This window comes from Myiozetetes cayanensis, unplaced genomic scaffold (genome assembly GCF_022539395.1).
Source record: "Myiozetetes cayanensis isolate MyiCay16 unplaced genomic scaffold, myiCay2020 scf4, whole genome shotgun sequence".
In the NCBI taxonomy this organism is placed as follows: Eukaryota; Metazoa; Chordata; class Aves; order Passeriformes; family Tyrannidae; genus Myiozetetes; species Myiozetetes cayanensis.
The window spans coordinates 1,249,001-1,267,801 of record NW_026087631.1 but is presented as its reverse complement, the minus strand read 5'-3'; the positions used below and the strand labels follow the sequence as shown (position 1 = coordinate 1,267,801).

Below are 18,801 nucleotides of genomic sequence, written 5' to 3'. Positions count from 1 at the left end.
AATTGTTCCTCAAACAGTGTGTTTTTTCCTTGGCTCTTTTCCTTTTATAAGAACTCTGGCAGTAACATTGTAATGCTTGGTTTAGTTGTATCTGACCTAGGTGATTATGTTAGAATTCCATCCTCGGTTAGTCTGTTTCTTTATGTTGAACATGAGTTCTCTTTTGAAAGTGTTTTCATCTCTTGTTTTTTAGTCTTTGTTTATTTCTGCAGTTTGAGCCTTACTCACTTCCCTTTTTTTTTTTTTTATCCCTTTCTTTTCTCAAACAGGCTATCCCCACCATGCTCCAGAGGCTTATTTCCCATACTTCAGGCAGCATAAGGTCACCACTATAATACGCCTCAACAAAAAACTGTACGATGCCAAGCGATTCACAGATGCTGGATTTGAGCATTTTGACCTCTTCTTTGCTGATGGAAGCACACCTAGTGATACTATAGTTAAAACATTTCTCAATATTTGTGAAAATGCTGAAGGTGTTATAGCTGTTCACTGCAAAGGTATGGTGTAAAAACCAATTTGTATTACAAATGGTGCTTATAGGTACTGAGGTATTTTGCACTGTAATGCTATTTTATCTAGTTAATAACATCTCTGCCAAACTGCATACAAATTTTCCATACAAATTATTTCCATACAAATTATTTTCCTTTCAAATTATTTCTATTTGGTTCTGTTCAATACTTCATCTTCTAATTTTTTTGGAGTTCCAGAAAAATCTTCCCAGCCGTTCCCAAAAATGAGGATTGGAGAAAGTGAGCTTTCCAATATTAACAGCTCTTTCTGCTATAAAGTGTTAGCAGTTTCAAAGGATGCTTTTGAGCAGGAATTTGAACTCCTGACAAGGTTCATTGGTCTTTCTAAAAATACGTGATTAAGTCTACAAATCATAAACTTCTGAGAATATCACTGCACCTTTTTGAGGAGATCCCTCAAAAAATATGCGTGTTGTTCCAGAACCACCAAAAATCGTCATCCCTCATAAACTCTCTGTACTAACTCTGTTGGACATGCTCTGAATATCTGTTCCTCCAGAGCTGGACTGCCGGTTTTCTCAGAGCATTCCCAGTGTAGCTGGTGTCGTGGTGCAGTTCTCTGTGATTATAAAGCAGTATGTCTCCCTTCCCACACCATCTTTAACAGTCTTATCAAGCACTTCCTCTCCACAACATTGCCTCACTACCACACCTGATAATGCTGTTATCGAAGGAGAAGGGCCTTTTCTTAACCTGTCTGCTCTGGACCTGCAAAGACTGCATTTTTATTCCTGGATCTGCCATCCATTTGCTGCATTTAACAGAGTTACACTGGGAAGTGAAAGACTTGTTAAAACCAGCATTTTGACTATTGGCATCAAAGTGCACACTCTTATTCCTCACCGAGGAGATAAATTCAGGTATATCACTGAGTTGGTTATGCCAGAGTATTGAGTATCAGTGGTGCAAGTGCTTTGTTTTCATTCAAGTTAAGATATTAAGATGTATGTCTTACTGGTGGTCTCTAGGCTAGCTTTATGGTCCTCAGCCTGCTCTTGGGAAAGAGTAGAATGCTGTAGCCTGTTCTTAAGGCTGCACAAGTCAAGGAAAGTGCTTTGTGGTTGTCTGGGCTGTTGGATTGTACAAAAGATTTTACACTGGTGCTGATCAGTCAGTTAGGTGTTAAATGAGAGAAGGTGGTGCGTGATTTGACATTTAGAGCAAGTGACTGAGGAGAGACACCACTTAGCTTCTCATGTTTCCCAAGGCAAATAACACTGTTCTGAGGGCCATTGCAAAGAGGGTCTTTTTGCCTGTACCAGCTAGCACCCCAGCCCTGCTTATTGCAAAATTTGTCTTTTTCTTGGGAGCTAAGGAGATTAATTAGAGGAGGAACTGGAAGAGCAGCTGGTTTCGGTGCAGTGTATGATCTGTTTGCAAGAAGGTGCTGTGAGAGTTCTGAAAAAAAAAAAAAAAAAGGCCAGCTGTTTTATCCCATGCATAAAAACATTCTCATACCTACATGCATACATTTTCATAGACAGACCTAGGGATGTTTGTAAAGTCACTGGCTTTGGAATGTTACCTCACTTACAAACATGAACAGTGTGTCAGTAGCCTTGTATATGAAAAAAGATATCAACAGGTAAGTTACACTTAACCAAGTTTGATCAGTACAGGTTTGTTTAATAAGCTAGGCAAGGAGCAGGTAACAATGTCTGCAGTTACAGCAGGTTCCAGATGAAGATGGGTGTATAAAAGAAGCCTTTCTTTTATCTTGCACAGCTGGTCTTGGAAGAACTGGCACACTTATTGCCTGTTATATCATGAAGCATTATCGGATGACAGCTGCTGAAACTATTGCCTGGATTAGAATAAACAGACCTGGTTCTGTGATTGGACCACAACAACATTTCCTGATGGAGTAAGTAGATTAACTGTAAATTATTTCCAAAAATAAATCTAAATGTCTTTTTCTTCTTCTTCTGTTGTACACTTAATAATCTTCAGTGTTAATTTGTTTTGTTTTGGGCCTTTTTTTCCATGTTATGATAGCAAACAGGCAGAGCTTTGGACAGAAGGGGATATTTTCCGTGCAAAGTTGAAAGGAAACCATAAAATTGCTGTAACGAGAATTCTGTCAGGAGTAGATGATATTTCAATTAATAACACGAGAAACAGGAGAAGCATCCAAAAGGACATTGAACTGGTAACCATCCAAATATTGTGCTCTTGTAAAAGCTGGAACTGTTGAGAATCTCTCAGGTTCTGAACAAACCTGTGGGTACACAATGGAACAATGTTAATCAGATTCTATTTCTGTTTGCCCTTTTGGTATAAAGGGATATGGGGGGGAGAAAGTACGGACAGCAACTATGAAAAATGAAGTTCAGAACACAGGTGAATTAGGAGCATCATTATCATGCTTTAGTAATTAGATAAATAATAGACAAAAAAAGTACTCACAATCTGCAATCAAAACCACTGTGATTTCATTTTGGATTGTCTAGTGCTTCGTTCTGTGCATTTAAAGGAAAGGGATGAAAGGTTTTTTGTTCTTTTTAGTTTCTAAGTAATTGAAACTTCTATAATACCTTCTGTAATACCTTTTGAAAAAAAGACTGTACTACTGTTTTAAAAAGGCAAGTGAGGGGGGAAATGCTGTATTGTTCTGTACCTAAGCAAAGACTTGATAGTTATATTATTTCCACTGTTTAAAAGTAGACAATATTCTGATGCATGTAATTCATGACACCACTTAATGGTTTACAGCTTCAAAAGCAGCAAACAGGAAACTGGAAGGAACAGAACTGTATTTATGCAAGTGAACTTCCTTTGACTCTTTTTTCCTGTTGGGATAATTCTGATTTTAAGAGTTAAGATAAGGTTAGTTCTTCTGTATCAAGGTGTCTGTGTTTTAATCTTGGTTTATCCCTTCCCCCCCACTCCACTCTCCAGTACAGCGATGACGACGAAGCAAACTGTTTGACACAAGGGGATAAGCTTCGTGCTCTGAAAAGCAGAAGGCAAGCAAAGGCTCCAGCTGCATCTCCACTGGCGTAAGTCCCTTTCTGAATGTTTGAAATGCCAGAAGCACTTTTATCCTCTCCTTTGTGCACACTTCCCGTGGCCCCCAAACGTTTGCTGCTTTTACTCCCTTGGAACAGGCACAAGGGTTTGGTGCTGAGGAGGGCTTGGTTAAAGAACTGCATGACTGGATTTCTGGTCTTCTGCGTCCTTTTTGGTTCTGGTAGTCTGCCCTTTACAAACTCCCACGGTATTTCTGAGTGCTTTGCTTTTAGTTTAGTCACAAACATTCTCTTGTCCTCGCTGTAGCACTATAGAAAAATGGAAGGATATGACTGTGTGGGGTTGTTTGATTGGATCAAATAAGTATGTGTTGGTGTTTGAAGTAAAGTCAGACACCCACAAAAGAGCAGAAAGAAGGATTTTTATCTTCTCTAAGTTTTTTTCTTCCTTGGAAAATAGCTTTCCCTAAATCCTTTGTGCCTCTGGAAGGCAGAGTAGTGCTGTGTCATTAAACAAATGGAAAAGAAGTGCATTTCTGTCAGGAAACCTGGTATGGTAGTCTCTTTATTTTAGACAAGACCTGAAACACCACCTGTAAAAGAAAGTTTGCATCTGTTGTAGCTGGTAGTAACTCTAGGTAGAAAAACCTTCTGTCTGCCCTTAAATAAACTGCAAGAGAATGCAAGGCTTGCAAAACATAGCTGGATCTCATGTGATTGATGGGAAAGGAATGGTGACCTCTGTCTGTCAGATTTTTTGCAAATGACACAGCACCAGAGTCACAGACCACAGTCAACTTGTTTTTTGTTGTGCTGTCCTTCTGTAGGGGATGATGCTGGTACCTGCTGGCATTTTTTTTTTTCTTCTTTCTTGTTCTTCTTTTTTAAGATCACCAGTGTCATCAGGCTTTTAGAAAAAGTGAGAGGTACGTAGTAAAATGTGCTGAAATCATACGAATATTTCCTTGGAAACCTTCACACATTGCTATGTGTGATTCCTGCTTTTGTTTTAAAATACCCTCTTTTTTCATGCTCATCATTTACACAGGTGCTCATATAAGAACTAACACGTTTGGAACAAAGCCTGTACCCAGCTGACACTTTAAAAAAACCCCAAAACTCATCACCTCAGTTACAAAGAATAACACAGTAAAAAAAAAACTACCTTGCACGTTGCCTTCTAAGGCTCAGAAGTGCCTTAGTTGCCACTTCATAGTATTTTTTCATAAAAGGTACTTTGAGTTATATCAGTAAGGTTGTGAAAGATCTTATTTATTGTATGTTCCATAGAATGGATGTAGACTGTGTGATGACCTGTTCAGAGCCATTGTCTTAATATGCACAAAACCCACCAGCTATTAAAATGCTACTCCATTCATGAAATGTTCTGCAGCGTGGCTGCTCTAATTAAAACCAGTTAGCTTGTACTTGTGTAGAATTAAAATAATTGCCCTAGAGCTTACAGCTGGTTTTTACGGTGTGCATCGTGGCTCAGGGAGTTTGAATTTACCTCATCCCCTTCCCTGAAGTTATTTGTATGGTTTGCAACTTGTACTCAAATAACGTGGTGAAAAATGCATGTGTAACTTCGTGCATTCTTTGTGATGCTATTGTTTTATCTCTGGGAATATTTGCCTGCCTTACTTGAGTCAGAGGCATTTCCTACTAGAAGAGGTGTCAGTCTCTTTCCTTTATAGTTCAGACTGTTAAAAATAACTAGCCTTGCAGTTAAATTGATTATTTTCATGAAAGCAAACAAACAGAAGCTTCTAAATCTTCTATGTAGTTTTATTTCAGAGAAGAAAAAAAAAAAAAAAACAGAGGAGGGCAAAATAAGAGCACCAGAAGCTGGGACACTTACAGTCTTTGAAAACTAGAGGCATTACTTACATTTAAGTCCAAAGGGATTTATTTAGCATGTTTGTTGAAGTTGGTTGTGTAAACTATTTCTGCTTTGATGAATGGGTACTTTGTGTATGTTGTAGTTGGCAATATTCTGCACCTTTTGGCAAAGGACTGTGAGTTGGCTTTTGCTTCTTTGGACACAGGAAGGTGATATATGCCATCATCTGGATATTTACATAAATCGTTTCTGCAGACTTATCTGGCTCTGATCTAATGTTTTAGTATTAGAATGTATGACTGTGAAGTAGGATATATGAGTACAGGTTGAGCATAAGAGGTGGCAGCAAGTGATCACAGATGTATTGCTCCTGCATGCACTTACTTTCAAGAGGGATACAGACTCCCTTTGGAATAAATGACTGTAGTGAGGATTTCAGAAAACTTACTTTGATTCCAGCAAAATACTGGATATTACATTTGGCAAATGACAGCTGCACGAATTGTTAGTCTTAGTAAGCAAGGAAACGCTTGGCAAAGGTTGTAGAGCAGAATGCATTTGAAGAACCAGAAACAAGCTGAAATGCACCAATAGCTTTTGCTTTTGAATTTTTGTTCATCTTTTCCTCCCCCTCCAACCCCTTTTGTAGATGGTTCCTAGCTATGCTGGTGTCCACACTGTGTAGCATTGTCATCTGGTGGATTGTATTGGGCTCCCTTCTGCCCAGCCTGCTATTCTGTCTAGATGGTTTAAGAACATAGTAACCATCAGGACCCCCTGAGAGAGAGCCACTGTGTAAGTGTCCCATTCCATTTCTCTACAATAGCTCACACTTTCTGCCTACTGTGTCTCATAAATGCATGCTTCCATGTCATGTTTCTCACTGGCTCTGTTGCAAGGGAAAATTTCACTGCTCTGGCTTTGTTGCATTTTTGTATGTAATATTTGGAATAACTGAGTGATTTTTATGGCTGGCTTGCAATAAGAAAGGTGCAGAGCTCTTGTAATTGGAATAATCTATAATTCTGAAGCCTTTCTCCTCTGCATGCTTCTGCAAATATGCAAAACTACATAAGCAAAACTATCTGTAGAAAGGAAAAAACACTGCTTTAAAATATATCCTATCCTTTGTGTATTGCAGATGAAGGTGTTAGCTGCAGTTTTACTTTGAAATTCATGAACTTGCAAGGGAGGTTAGTTTCCCAAAGGATGGTTTTATTCCCATGAAATGCCAGGAATTCGAATTTGTTAGAAATGTCAGTGGGCCTTTGTTTTTATAAAGAGATTAAACATTATATGCCAGGGCATAAAACAGGACTTCTTTTTTCCTTTTTAACATAACAGAAGATGGGGCAGGTTGCAGAGTTAGGTCAGGGCTCACTGGTTTACCCAGCCAGTCTGTTTTCATCTTCTTTTGTTCTCAGTTATTTTTTATGGAGCTTTATGAGACTACTTAAATCCCTGTGTGCTGTTACTTGGGTTCAGGAGCTAAGGAAAGCATTAACAGCATACCAGTTCCTGGAGTACAGTGTTCACTCTCGATCCACTCTGCTTCTGTCAGAGTGCTGCAGGGATTACTGGGCATTCCTTCTGCTTAAAAGGTGCAATGTTTTCATCAAATGACAGCTTACATCTTTTGGCTAAATGAAACTTCATCAGCGTGCAGAACTGCCAGGAAATCCAACTGAGCTTTTTGATGGCTTCTGAGTCTCCCTGGAGCTCTTCTGTCGCCACCACCCTCAGAGTGGGATGGTTACTGAGGGTGACTGCTTGAAATCTTGGTGCTCCCAAAGCATAAAAATGGTCAGAAAGTGTTTTACTCAAGCCTACTCAGTCAGAACAGGCATTCTCACCTGGCAGAACATGAAGATTAAGAGTTTCTCTCATCCTTACCTTTGGCCTTGCAACTTCTTGTCTGCACTTTTAAGAAGCATGGGACTCTTTCTGCTGAAGTGAGTGACCTAATAACTGAAGAATGAGAACTGGGGGACTTGTGGACAGCTTAGTTACTCTGTTAGGCTTGGCTGAGGTCATCTTAACCTGTTCTTCTGGAGAAAAAAGAAGATAAAGAAGCAAAGGTCACTTAAGCTTTGTTTATTTCCCCTACTAAACTTTGTCAAATAACATACTTAGATGAGAGGCTTGTTTTCAAAGTTTTACACCAAATGTGCACCATTTCTTGTCTCAGTGGTACCCAAAAGTCAGACTTTAGATTTCTAAACTCATGCTTATGAAAAGCTGAAGTTACAACACAGGTTAAAGAGATGAAACAGTCTGTGCTTTGTCTTGCTTTACTGTAAGATCAACTTCACTCAACTATCATCCTTGCTTTCTTTTGCTGTTCCTGTGTTCAACTAAACACGCCCGTGCTTAGAGGGAAAGAGGAAAGGTTGAGGTTGGTAAATGTGGTGCAAGCAATTGGGTTGCTGGTGCTGCTACTTCATATTCAGGATTAACAACCATAAAACGTTGGTTTAAATCCAGGAAGAGAAAGCACTTAAGGCTTTCTTAAGAGCTGGCTTTCTTTCCATCATACAGCTATTGTCCCCTGTGTTTTAAGGGATCGAATGATCAGTCGGGATCTTGAATCTCTCTGGACTAGCCTGGCAGTCCTGTTGGCTGGAGCCCTATTGGGTGAAGAGTATCAGTGACTTGGTAGAGGTCTCAGGTCTGTTTCCTTAAAACTCTTGAGGTGGTGAAGCAGAAAGCAGTATTGCACTTGTCAGACTTGTCAGGAGTAAAATGCCCATGGCAAGACAGAAGACATACAGCTGTGTAACCTCTCCTTCCCTCATCTCTTCCTGGGATACTTAAATCACTTGCCTTTTAAAATATGTTGTGTGGATTGATTTCTCTCCAATATATATTACCTTGCTTGCATTTCAGGTTTTGTAGACTTTGTCTTGGGTTGTGGGGTTTGGGCTTTTGTGTCCTGGTGATGTACCTCTGTGTGTACCACCCTTGCTCTGAGTTAAATGGTGAAAAAAAGCTGTGAATTATTCAAAAGATGCTGCTACTAGCCCAAACACTGTTCCATTTAAAACAGGTTTTGATTTGTTTAAAAAAAATCAATGTATTAGCTTGATTAATAAAGCAGCACATAAAGTGGTCTGCTACTCGGGGCATGTATTTAGGATCAGAACAACCAAGTGATGTTTCCATTCCAGATTAACTGGAGGTGAAAAGTATTACAGTGTGTGTTTAGTGGCTGTGTTTGCTTAGAGCACAGGCACCCCACGATACCACTTGCCTTCTTGGCCACAAGGGCACACTGCTGCCTCGTATTTCAGCTCGTGTCAGATAAGTGTACGGGTTTAAACCACTGTGTATTGACCTGTTTTCTGAATTTCTGGTATCTAGGAGAAAAAATGGGCATCTATGAGAGAAAGTTTATACATATTAGGCTCTGCTCCAGTAACCTTTGTTTTCTTATATATGTACATTACATGTATTTTATACAGACAGACGACAAATGTATATATTTAAGGAGGAAACGTGATTTTTCCATGTTTCTGTCTGCATGAGCACTAGTAAACCAGTATGTGCCGTGACTTGGTCATGCATATATCCCAGTGACTAAATGTTAGCAGGGTAAGCAGGCTTTGTACCTTCCCCTTCAGTCCTAGAAGCTGTGAGCAGCACAAGGTGAAAGGTACAATGCAGGTCTTCTTTCACCGCTGGTGTAACTTCCAATACCTGCTTGAAATTGTGGTAGACCAAACTTGTTCGTGCTGTATGACAACTGTGGCACTGAAAAAAAAAGAATTTTAGTATTGGAACTTGTGGGAACTGTTTTACACTCACAACAGAAACTAAAAAAGGTGAACTTGCAGGATTTGAACGCTTTCACCTTGGGCATGAAAGGAAAACATATTTTCGTTAGAAGGATTTGTGTTGTCTACAGAAGCACGATGTGGTGCTGAAGGTGTCTGGTTTGGGGTTTTTCTCCCTCCTGTATAACTCCTTCAGCTCTGAACGAGCGGTGTTTACAGCAGAATTTGCTTTGTGTTTTGGTAGCACTTCTCATTACAGTCTCATCTCAGAGGAACTGACTGTTGTGTTTGAACTTTTGCAAATCAAGTTACAATCTTTTGCAGGGCTGAAATATTAAGACAGACTTATCCAAGCAGAATTTTAAAATACTTGAACTTTGTGGTTATGCAGTAATTTGTTTGCTAAACAATCAAGAAGTGTATGGTTAAAATTAGGTTGCTGATCAGTTTTGCTGCATAAAGAGTATATTTTAGATGAAATTGCATCATCTCCAATGCACATTCTAATTCTGGAATGAAACCCATATAAAACAATGGAAACATAGAGGGTTTTTTCCATTTCTGGTTTTGGTGAGTATGTTACATGAGTATATAAAAGCATATTTTCTCCTATTTCTTTCACTTTTGCTCCAGAAGTTAACACTCTATATTCACATTTAGAATTCCTTGAAAATAGTTTCTTCAGGGTATTAACCAGCCAGACTGTAATTTATACAACTTTAAAAAGTTTTTGTTTTTCAGTCTAATATAATCTGCTGACACAACTGGACTCATTGAAGCCACTAAAAATCAGAGTCTAATAACAGCAGGGGAATAAATAGTAATAGCTAAGTTACTCTTAGCTCTGAATCTCTAAAAAGATGCACAGTTCTGTGTTTGGAACCTTGCACAAGTGGAATGAGCAGAGAATAGATGTATCAAATGGTGCGCTAAGTAGATATCTGTGGACTCCGTTGACCAGCTGTCAGTTTTGGTTTCCACAGTATCGTAATTTCACTGCAAGTATTTAGGAATACAGGAGACATGGTTTCCCTGTGAACCAGTTGTCTGGTGGATAAAAACAGTTCTTTGCATTTCACAGTTTGGAGTTCTTTTCACATTGGTGTAAGCAGCCCTAGAATTTACCTGCGTGTTTAAGAAATAGTCAATATATTGCTCTAGAGTCTTCTAGAGAAGCATTTGAACTTGTAAAGCTGAGTTTTGACTATGCTGCAGTAACTCCCTCTAAGAGCAAAATGCCAACATATGCAATGATTTTCCTGTTTGAAGGGACTATCTCATGGTAAATTGCAGGATCTTCATAAATTGAATTACTTGGGTTTTTTTCTGAATTCTGTGTCAGTCTGAAAAGCAATGTTTGTTTTTGTTGCATACTTCGGATTTTATAATTTTTTTTATTCATTGCAGTAATTTTAAATGCAATTTTTTTTTTTTTTTTAAATTTCAAAAACCCAACAGGAAATTCAAAACCAATACTTTAAACCATTCCTGGAAAGCCAAAAAACCCTCAACAAAACCAACCAACAAAGGAAGCTGCAATGCTCCTAATAAAAACAACTTGTATTACCATAATTGTAACAGGGATGTTATGAAAGAGAAGGATGTGTTTCAGGCAGATGAGTTTGCTTTTCAGAATGATTTGTGAAAAGCCAGCTGCTACTGTTAACTCTATTGCAACCGTAACACCCTCTTTTCAGTGTTTTCTAGAAACTTCCTGGTCATATAATCTTTCTTTTTTCCTACTCTTTACAGAGTAATTCTGCAGTCCAGAGTTCAGAAAAATAAAACCTCTGAACCTAGCATTTCTGACAGTACAGACATTACTAAAAGAACTACCAGGTCTGCTGCAAGAAAAAGCAATTTGAAAAGGTGAGAGTTAACCTCTTTACAGATCCAGTAACTGTTCTCTAGGCAAACACTCTGAGCTGCTGCACCCACTGCTGGCAGGAGCTTTGCACAGCTCAGCCTCTCTCCCAGCACTGGGCAGCGAGAAACAACTGCATGGTTGGTGTCTTGTACCAAGAATATCTGGAAATGTGTTTCTCAAGAAATTTGTTTATGTTGCTCAGTCTTCCAACCTTGTGAATTTTGTACTGTAATTCCTAATGTGAGTCAGAATTACTGAAGATGAGGGATTTTGGTAGCATGAAAACCCCTCTGCCTGGAGTCAGAGATGGAAAAGTAGTTCACAGCATTAAGTCTGTTATTAGTCAGTGCATGAAGCCAAAACTATGAGAAACTTGATGGACGACTGAAATGCAGTAGTAGTGGAAAATTAAGTGTATAAAATGCATGTATATACTGGTATGAGATTTTTTTTTTTAATGGAGAATATGGCTGATAATCTGAACTGAATCTGTTTAGTAAAGCTTGATGGAGTTTTGAACTCTGATGGATTTATGCAGGACTGACAGTGCCTCTGGGCATAGAAACCTCTGGCCACACTCCTGCTACGTCCCCCTGTGTTTGCACGGGGTCATGTCCCTCTGTGGCAGCCCTCCAGGTGACTGTCAGAGATCAGCCTGAGAGGGTGGCTTAAAACAACGTCCAGACAACTTCCAGTTGACTGGAATTTGTTTTGTGCTCATAGTGAAAAACTTCTGAAAGGGTTTGTCAGATGCTGAAGAGACCCACTTTTGTTGGGGAAAAGGCAACTACTTTTTATGTTGTGTGCATTGATTTATAAATATTGCTGAAAAATTCCAAGTTCCTCTGCAGCTTTTTCCCCAGGAGCTCTTCTTTCTCCTTCTTCATCCTGTTACTTGAAGTTAACAGAAGTTAGGAAAAATTCACTCTGTCAGACATGGAAATAGACATTAATAATAGACTGCAGTAAATTATATTCAGGGAATTTTTAGCTGTGACTTTGTTTTAATTTATTGAACAATATGTTAAAAAAAAAATCTCTTTTTTTTTTCCTGAAATGTATGTTTTATTTAAAATCAGGAGTATTTTTCAGGGTTTTTCCTTCTAGCTGGATGGCGTTTTTTCTCCATTTTGCCTAATTTTCACCATGTCAGGTCCAAACAGAATGGATGGGGTTCAGCCTGCTGTTTTCACTCTGGATGAGTCTCCCAGTTTTAATCTGCTTGCAAGGCTTTGTAGCCATATACATGCACCTGTGTCATTTGGACAGAGATTTTCCTGGAAAACACTTCTCCAAGTTAACCTGTGTGTTAGAATGCCTATCCTAGGAGGAAACAGCATCCCTGAAATTGAGTTTATAGAAGATTTCATTTATTTTGAAACAACTCCTGTAGGTGTACTGGCAGATTTATGACTCTAGAAGCAAGGATGAGGTTGATCTCAAAGTTCATAACATTTTTCCTTCATATTTTAATGGATTTTCTAAAGCTTCTATCTGAAATATTTCATTCCATACACTGTTTCTTTTCTTCTAACTTTTGAGGTCAGAGAGTTTCAGGTACTTCATACTTCCATCCAGTAATCACATTTCTCCTAGCTATGTCACAGTCCTAGAGTTCTTAATTATCTTGTAACCTGAGAGGGCTGACTGGGTCTGGTCCCTCCAAAGGGTATTTCAGTATGACTGCACAATGTGATGGACTTTGAATGCAGTGCCTTGTTGTTAATCTTATAGGTGTCCCTTTCTTTTTTCTTGTAGCATTTGGAAAAATCTCACTCCTTTTTTAAGCATGCCTTTTTTTTTTTTCTCATCTAAATTTATTTTCATTTCTTGAAGTGAGTGCAGTTTGCATTAACTCATCGTGCTCAGATTCACTGACCCATTCCAGACTAAGTGGATTGCAGGGTAGAGAATAATTATTACAAAATTGACATCATGCCCTAACCAACATCTGTCTTTGCCACGACCTCGTTCACTTCACTGAACTTCTGACATTGCTGTGTATCATTATTCTTTTTCTTCTCTGATATGTTCCAGTGGAGACATCTTGCACCATTTTTACATTAATCTGATTTGTTGCTGCTTTTTGTCACTTTGGCCAACACTTTCTGTTAGATGAGTCACGTTTGTGACCCAGCCTAATGCAGCATAATCTGCAGAGCTGGGGAACCATTTGCCATTTCATCCTTCAGGCTGTTGGAGACGCTGCCATGGACTGCCTCCAGCCTGATTTTCCAGCCAAAACAGCTTTTTACAGCTATAACACTCTGCTCTGGCTTTGCCAGGGGAGCCTGGGGAGCTGCAGTCCTGCTCACAGCGTTCACTGGGCTCCCTTTGTGGGGCATCTCCAGGGCTCAGCTGCCATCCACGAGGGACAGGGCTCTCACCAGCGCTCCTCTGTGGGTGATTTCTCCAGTTGAGACATCTTCCTTGTGGCTTTGCCAGCTACTGAGGGTGCATGTTTGTGTTCTGACAGGGTGCATCCTCCGCCTCCCAGCCAGCTGAATCGCAGGAAGGCAAAGATCAAAACGTCTTTTCCATCTTACCACGCTGAGCAGGATTAGGATTGCATTACATTTATAGTAAATAGTTGATTAAAAATGAAATCTTGAGTGGTAAAGGCGATTTTGTGGGTAGAGGTGCTTGAGGGAATGCAGGCTTTTTTTTAATTTACAAAAAAAAAAAAAAAAAATGGGGAGTATGGGGGAAAAATGTGTGAAAACTGTATTGTATAGACTTCTTTATTTATTTTAACCAGACAGGAGTATCACAAAAGCTAACAAAGAGGAATACACCTGAAAAAACTCATATGCTTTTGCTTTGCTGGGTATTACAAAGCAGCTTTTCTGCACCCTTGATCAAATACTGAAAACTACCTGCAGCATTTCAGAGCTTTTCTATATGTAATCTAAACCTGGCTTTAAAAAAAAAAATTAATGTTTCTTTACTGTTCTGTTTACTTTTCCTGTGGTTGCCACCTCAGAGGGAGGGAAAGGCAAGGATGAAATTCTGGTACTGTGAATCCTGTGTTGCATTTCTGTATGGAACAGAACTGCCTGCTCAGTGCCTGTGATCAGACCAGTCTGTGCTTCCTTGACAAACCAACACTGCTGCATTTTTAAATGCAGTGACTTTTACCTTCTGCTTCTTTCTTTGAAGTATCATTTGCTCATTTTTACCTTGCCAGAAATGTTTCCTTGAAATACATACTGAGTAACATTTAACTTTTTTCCCCTCCAACGTGTTTTATTCCAGCAGCCAGTCCGTCACAAGGCCTAGACCGGTATGGCGCTGAATTTCAAATAAGCCTCCAGTGCTGAAGAGGATATTCAGGAGTGAAGGGGATATGACTTAGAGGGAACTTGTTGCAATCCAAGGAAGATTACTTCGGCTCCATTTTTCAGCAAAAAAAAAAAAAAAAAAAGAAATAGAAGAATCTCTTCCGTACCTGTAGAATAAAATGAACTGTGAACATGCTTGGTAGACATTTTCCTACCGTGCTGACACTTCCTCAAGCAAAACCAACGAAATCTGTGTACATTCAGACTCAGGTGTAAATACTTGAGCTCTCTATTGTAAAGAGGGCTTGCTAATATGTATGAAGCATGTGTACAAATTGTGATGGCAATCACTTAGCTGCTGGCCACCAGAAACAAAGAGATGGTGGGAGCTCTTTTAAACATATGAATCGTGTTGTCCATTCAGACTGGGCTGAAGTCTTCACTTGAGACTGAGAATCAACAAGAAAAGCTTTATTTCTTATTACAGTATTGGTACTCTCCTGTGTTCATCAGCTGTTTTCTTATTTTGTATGAAGTTTTTTATGAAGCTGCAGTATTGAGTACACTAAGTAACTATTGTCCACCAAAGAGTGCTTTATTTTCAGAGGTTGTGTGGTTTGTTTATTTAGGAAAAACTAACTATAAGTGATTAACTTGTTTTTAATAGTGACAGATTTTTAGTTGCTCACAACCAATGGCTCTTTTAACCACTTACAATTGCTTTAAATCTGGTATGATTTTAAAGGGGAGGAAAAGCAGTTTACCATTTAAGGCAGCGCTGTCGTCTTGAAATGCCAATTACTGTTTTCCTTTCCTATAATCAAGACTTTTAGGTGAAACTTTAGGTTTACGCATAAAAAAAGATAAGAATTTCCCCCAGATTTTATTGGTATGCTTGATAACATGTGGATGTTATTGGTTTTTTTATCTTAAAAGCACTTAATGAGTGCAGCACACGAAAAAGGGAAAGTAAAACTTGCCATACCACTGAGATGGGTAGTGCAACTCAGGGGCAGGTAGAACTTGTGACATCTGATTAACACTTTCAGAACTACAGCTTACCTCTGTTAAACAGCAGTGTGAGTTTTAGGGGAGTCTGTTTGAGGCTGACGTTGTCATCCACTACAAGGCTGTCTTCAAACACTGGCAGTGTTTTTTTCTTTTCCTACTGCTTCTCACATTATGAAATCTCAAAGCTGATGTACCCTTGTCTGCCAACTGATGTTTATAGCTGCATATCCCTCAGATGAGGACTGTTACCACATAGCCTTAAATATGATTCAGTTATCTGTTGATTTAGTGACTCTTACAGTAGAAAGTAGAAGAAATTGAGAGATCTGAAATGTTAGTAATGGAATAACTGAATTTTTTAAAGATAAAGATTACCTCTGCAAGAGGCAGAATTTTATTTTTATGAATGTAAATGTTCAGTGACTAGTTTCAATCTACATCCTTTTAAATAGAAATTAATCTGTTGGGGTGGTGATTTTTAAATGTCAATATGAATAATCACACAGTGGTTTGAAAACATTCTGTAGCAAGAGCATCATGAGCTGGAGAGGAAACAGGATGTGAAGTGTAACTAAGCTTTCAGGTAGCATCCATGAGTTTGGATAGTCAAAATGTGCAAATATGGATGCAAAGAAAACTGAAAAAGTATAGTGCCAAGTAAAGGAACATTGAGGCTCAGACTGCAATTATTTTCTTTTTGTTTTCTCTGAAACTTCACAGTGGCCACCATTTTCTTCTAGGTGAAAAGCATCCAGAAGAGAGGGACTGATCTCATCCTGGTAAGGGAATCAAAAATGCTTGGGGTTTGGAGGCCTGTGTTTTGGGTTTTTTAGTAAGCCACTTGCCCAAAAGCTGAAGCACAGGTGGCCAGAAGAGCAGGTACATTGTGCCAATATGGATCTTTGTTTGTTTTTGGAGAACATTCTTATCTTGGAAGGCAGAAGGGATGAAATTACTGAAGTGAGAGTCAAAATGAGTGATTTGGTAATATTTACTGTGTTTGGCTTTGCCTTTCAGATGAGCTTCTTCTAGTATCTTTGTTTGAAACCTAAAAATAATCAGTCTATTTCTCACACGTTCCAAATTCCAAAATAGAATTTGCCTGTTTTTAAGTAGCCAGCAGAGTCTTTGGCTTTTCTGCATTCATCTGAAGTAAATTTGCACAACTCAAGTGCACAGACATACCCAACAGCAACTCTAGCTAAACCAAAACTGCATTTTTGGCTTCAGTGTGTTTTAGGATAACCTTCCCAGCACTCAGTATCTTAGAGAGAAACAAAATAATATCAAAGGGATTCTACATTTGAGCTTTCCAAACAGCCTTATATGGGAAGTGAACTCATTACCTCATTGTAGCCCATCTAACTGTACTGCTTAGTTTGTTGTTAGGGATTTTTAGTACTTTGCCTAAAGATTTTATTACACCATACCAAAGTTGTCTTAGGTACAGGAGTGAAGAGAGAGGGCATTGGGGGGAGAGAGTCCTTGGTTTCTAAATCTTTTTTTGAATTGTGAAGTATTTATTATGTGCCAAAATGGAACGTGGTGGCAGATGCATCACCACTGTACCAGAGAGCAGCTGAGGGAAGTTGTGTCTGCTGTCATCAATCAGGAGCTTCTCCCATGAAATTCCTTCCCCTTTCAAATACACCACAGATGAATTCCACGTTGGTCTCTCACTCAGCTGTAATATCTTGGGTCAGATTTCCATTACAGCATCAATACCTTAACTCAGATGTTAACCCAGACCTTGTCTTTTCGCCCCAGTATGACAGCAGAGGAAGTGCTGCTGATTTAATACAGCAACAAAAAAAGATTTGTAGAAAACTCGTGTTTTAAAATGGGGACAGAAATGATAGCTGTGATGTTCACCAGTTTGGTGCACTGCAGTTTTTATATTAATCAGTTGCAGACTGTTTTGTGTAGACTCATGTAGGCTACAAGGTCTAAAATTTCGTGACTAATCAGTACTGTGCATCCTGATTATTTTTAAATGGTATATTTCTAATCATATTTTTTTAACTTGGAGTGACAGAATGGAAGTTTATTTTGCTGAAGGTATTTTTAAGATAAAGGTTCGTATTATCTTGTAATATTAATTAGTTCAATATGCATTTGTGTCTCATTTGAAAATACTGCATATTGCATTTGATTTTATACAAAATACCGAATAGTGAGAACTGTAAACACGAATTCTGTCAAATTAAAAATAATCAGAAGTTTGGTTTCTGTTTTATTTCCGGCATTCTAAAAGAAATCATCACAAAACCATCATATCTGTACCAGACTGACTCGTATGTGCACTGAAAAATAATACAACACTCTCAGTTACCTGAAAACCTTTAATTAAAGCACAGGCTCTTAAAGCACACACTTTATAGAATTTCAAAAATAGAGAATTTCTGGCTCTACATTTCAGGGCACTCACTTTGGAAAACAGAGTTGTAACTGAATTGCTGGGTACACAGCAGGAAAAGCATGGTGAGATGGAACAATGAGGTACCAGTTGTTTTTTTTTTTTCCCTTCTCCTATGATCATGTGGTAGTAATTTTTGGAAACAAGCTTTATCTTAAATACTGTCTGCTTTGATACCTACCAGGAAAACTCAGCTAAGCCCGACCATATCTGGCAGTTTAAGGTACTGGCACTGGGCAGGGGAGGGCAGAGGACTAAAAGAATCCCACAGGGAAAAACTGGACTGTGTCCCAGGTCAAAGGCAGGGACAGGTTAGTTCATGTGCTGCAAGGGGGGTCTGTTTGAGTAGTTCTGGATGCCTTCCCTTTGGCTTCACGGAGCCTTCTTGGCACTGCAGTTTCTCCAGTGCCTGTCAAGAGGAGGCAAGAACGTGCTCTGGCACAAAGGATGCTCTGTTCAGACACAGTCAGGTCTGGTGCTGGAAACTGCAAGCTTTCAGCCTGGTCTGTTGAGGAAGAGGTGCTTGGTTTTTTTCTCGTACTTCTGCTTTTGGGCTTGGTTTGACGTGGATGTGACTGAACAAGCCCCCAAAACGGAATGAAGTCAAGAGAGGGTGATGTGCTCGTGAAGCTCAGGGAGTGATGCAGGATAGGATGGACCACAGCAGTTGCAAAGATGATTTTATCTCAGCACAAAGGGACCAGAGGGTGGCCTTTGTTTTAGATAAATAAATGACTGTCAACAGCTGAGTGGATCAACCGGTGGTGCCGCTCCAGGAGCTCTTTAGAGAGAGGGAAGACCAGACTAGCACGGGGAGAATGAATACATCGAGTATAAGACCCAGGCAAATGCCAAAAGAATTTCAGTGAGTTTGAAGTGACATCAACGCTCCCATTCTTTCCCAACACCTGGTGTGGTGGCAGCGTGGATATATCCCATGGATGGGATATCACACTGGCATTGGGGCTGAACTGTGCACTGCAACTGCTGCAGTAACTTATATCTGTGTGTGTCTTCAGTGTGGTTTATATTGCTCTAAACCAGAAATGCCACCTGACATGAACCATCGTCAGGTAAGTACCTTTGGTTTTAAACATCACACCTT

General features: G+C 39.3%; 1 protein-coding gene across 4 annotated transcripts in view; it reads left to right on the top strand.

Annotated features, from left to right (window-relative positions):
• Positions 1-17,493, top strand: part of CDC14B (cell division cycle 14B) — a 43,529-nt gene extending 26,036 nt beyond the window's left edge. The window contains exons 9-14 of one of the 4 annotated variants that reach the window (XM_050329898.1): positions 270-500; positions 2,262-2,400; positions 2,532-2,685; positions 3,435-3,535; positions 10,874-10,990; positions 14,244-17,493. In XM_050329898.1, the coding sequence (XP_050185855.1) occupies positions 270-500; positions 2,262-2,400; positions 2,532-2,685; positions 3,435-3,535; positions 10,874-10,990; positions 14,244-14,283 (782 nt within the window). In that variant the 3' untranslated portion in view covers positions 14,284-17,493. Of the gene's footprint in view, positions 1-269; positions 501-2,261; positions 2,401-2,531; positions 2,686-3,434; positions 3,536-5,997; positions 6,144-10,873; positions 10,991-14,243 lie in introns of all 4 variants that reach the window. The other 3 variants (XM_050329894.1, XM_050329897.1, XM_050329896.1) reach the window with 3 other exon arrangements.
• The last annotated feature ends 1,308 nt before the right edge of the window (positions 17,494-18,801 follow it).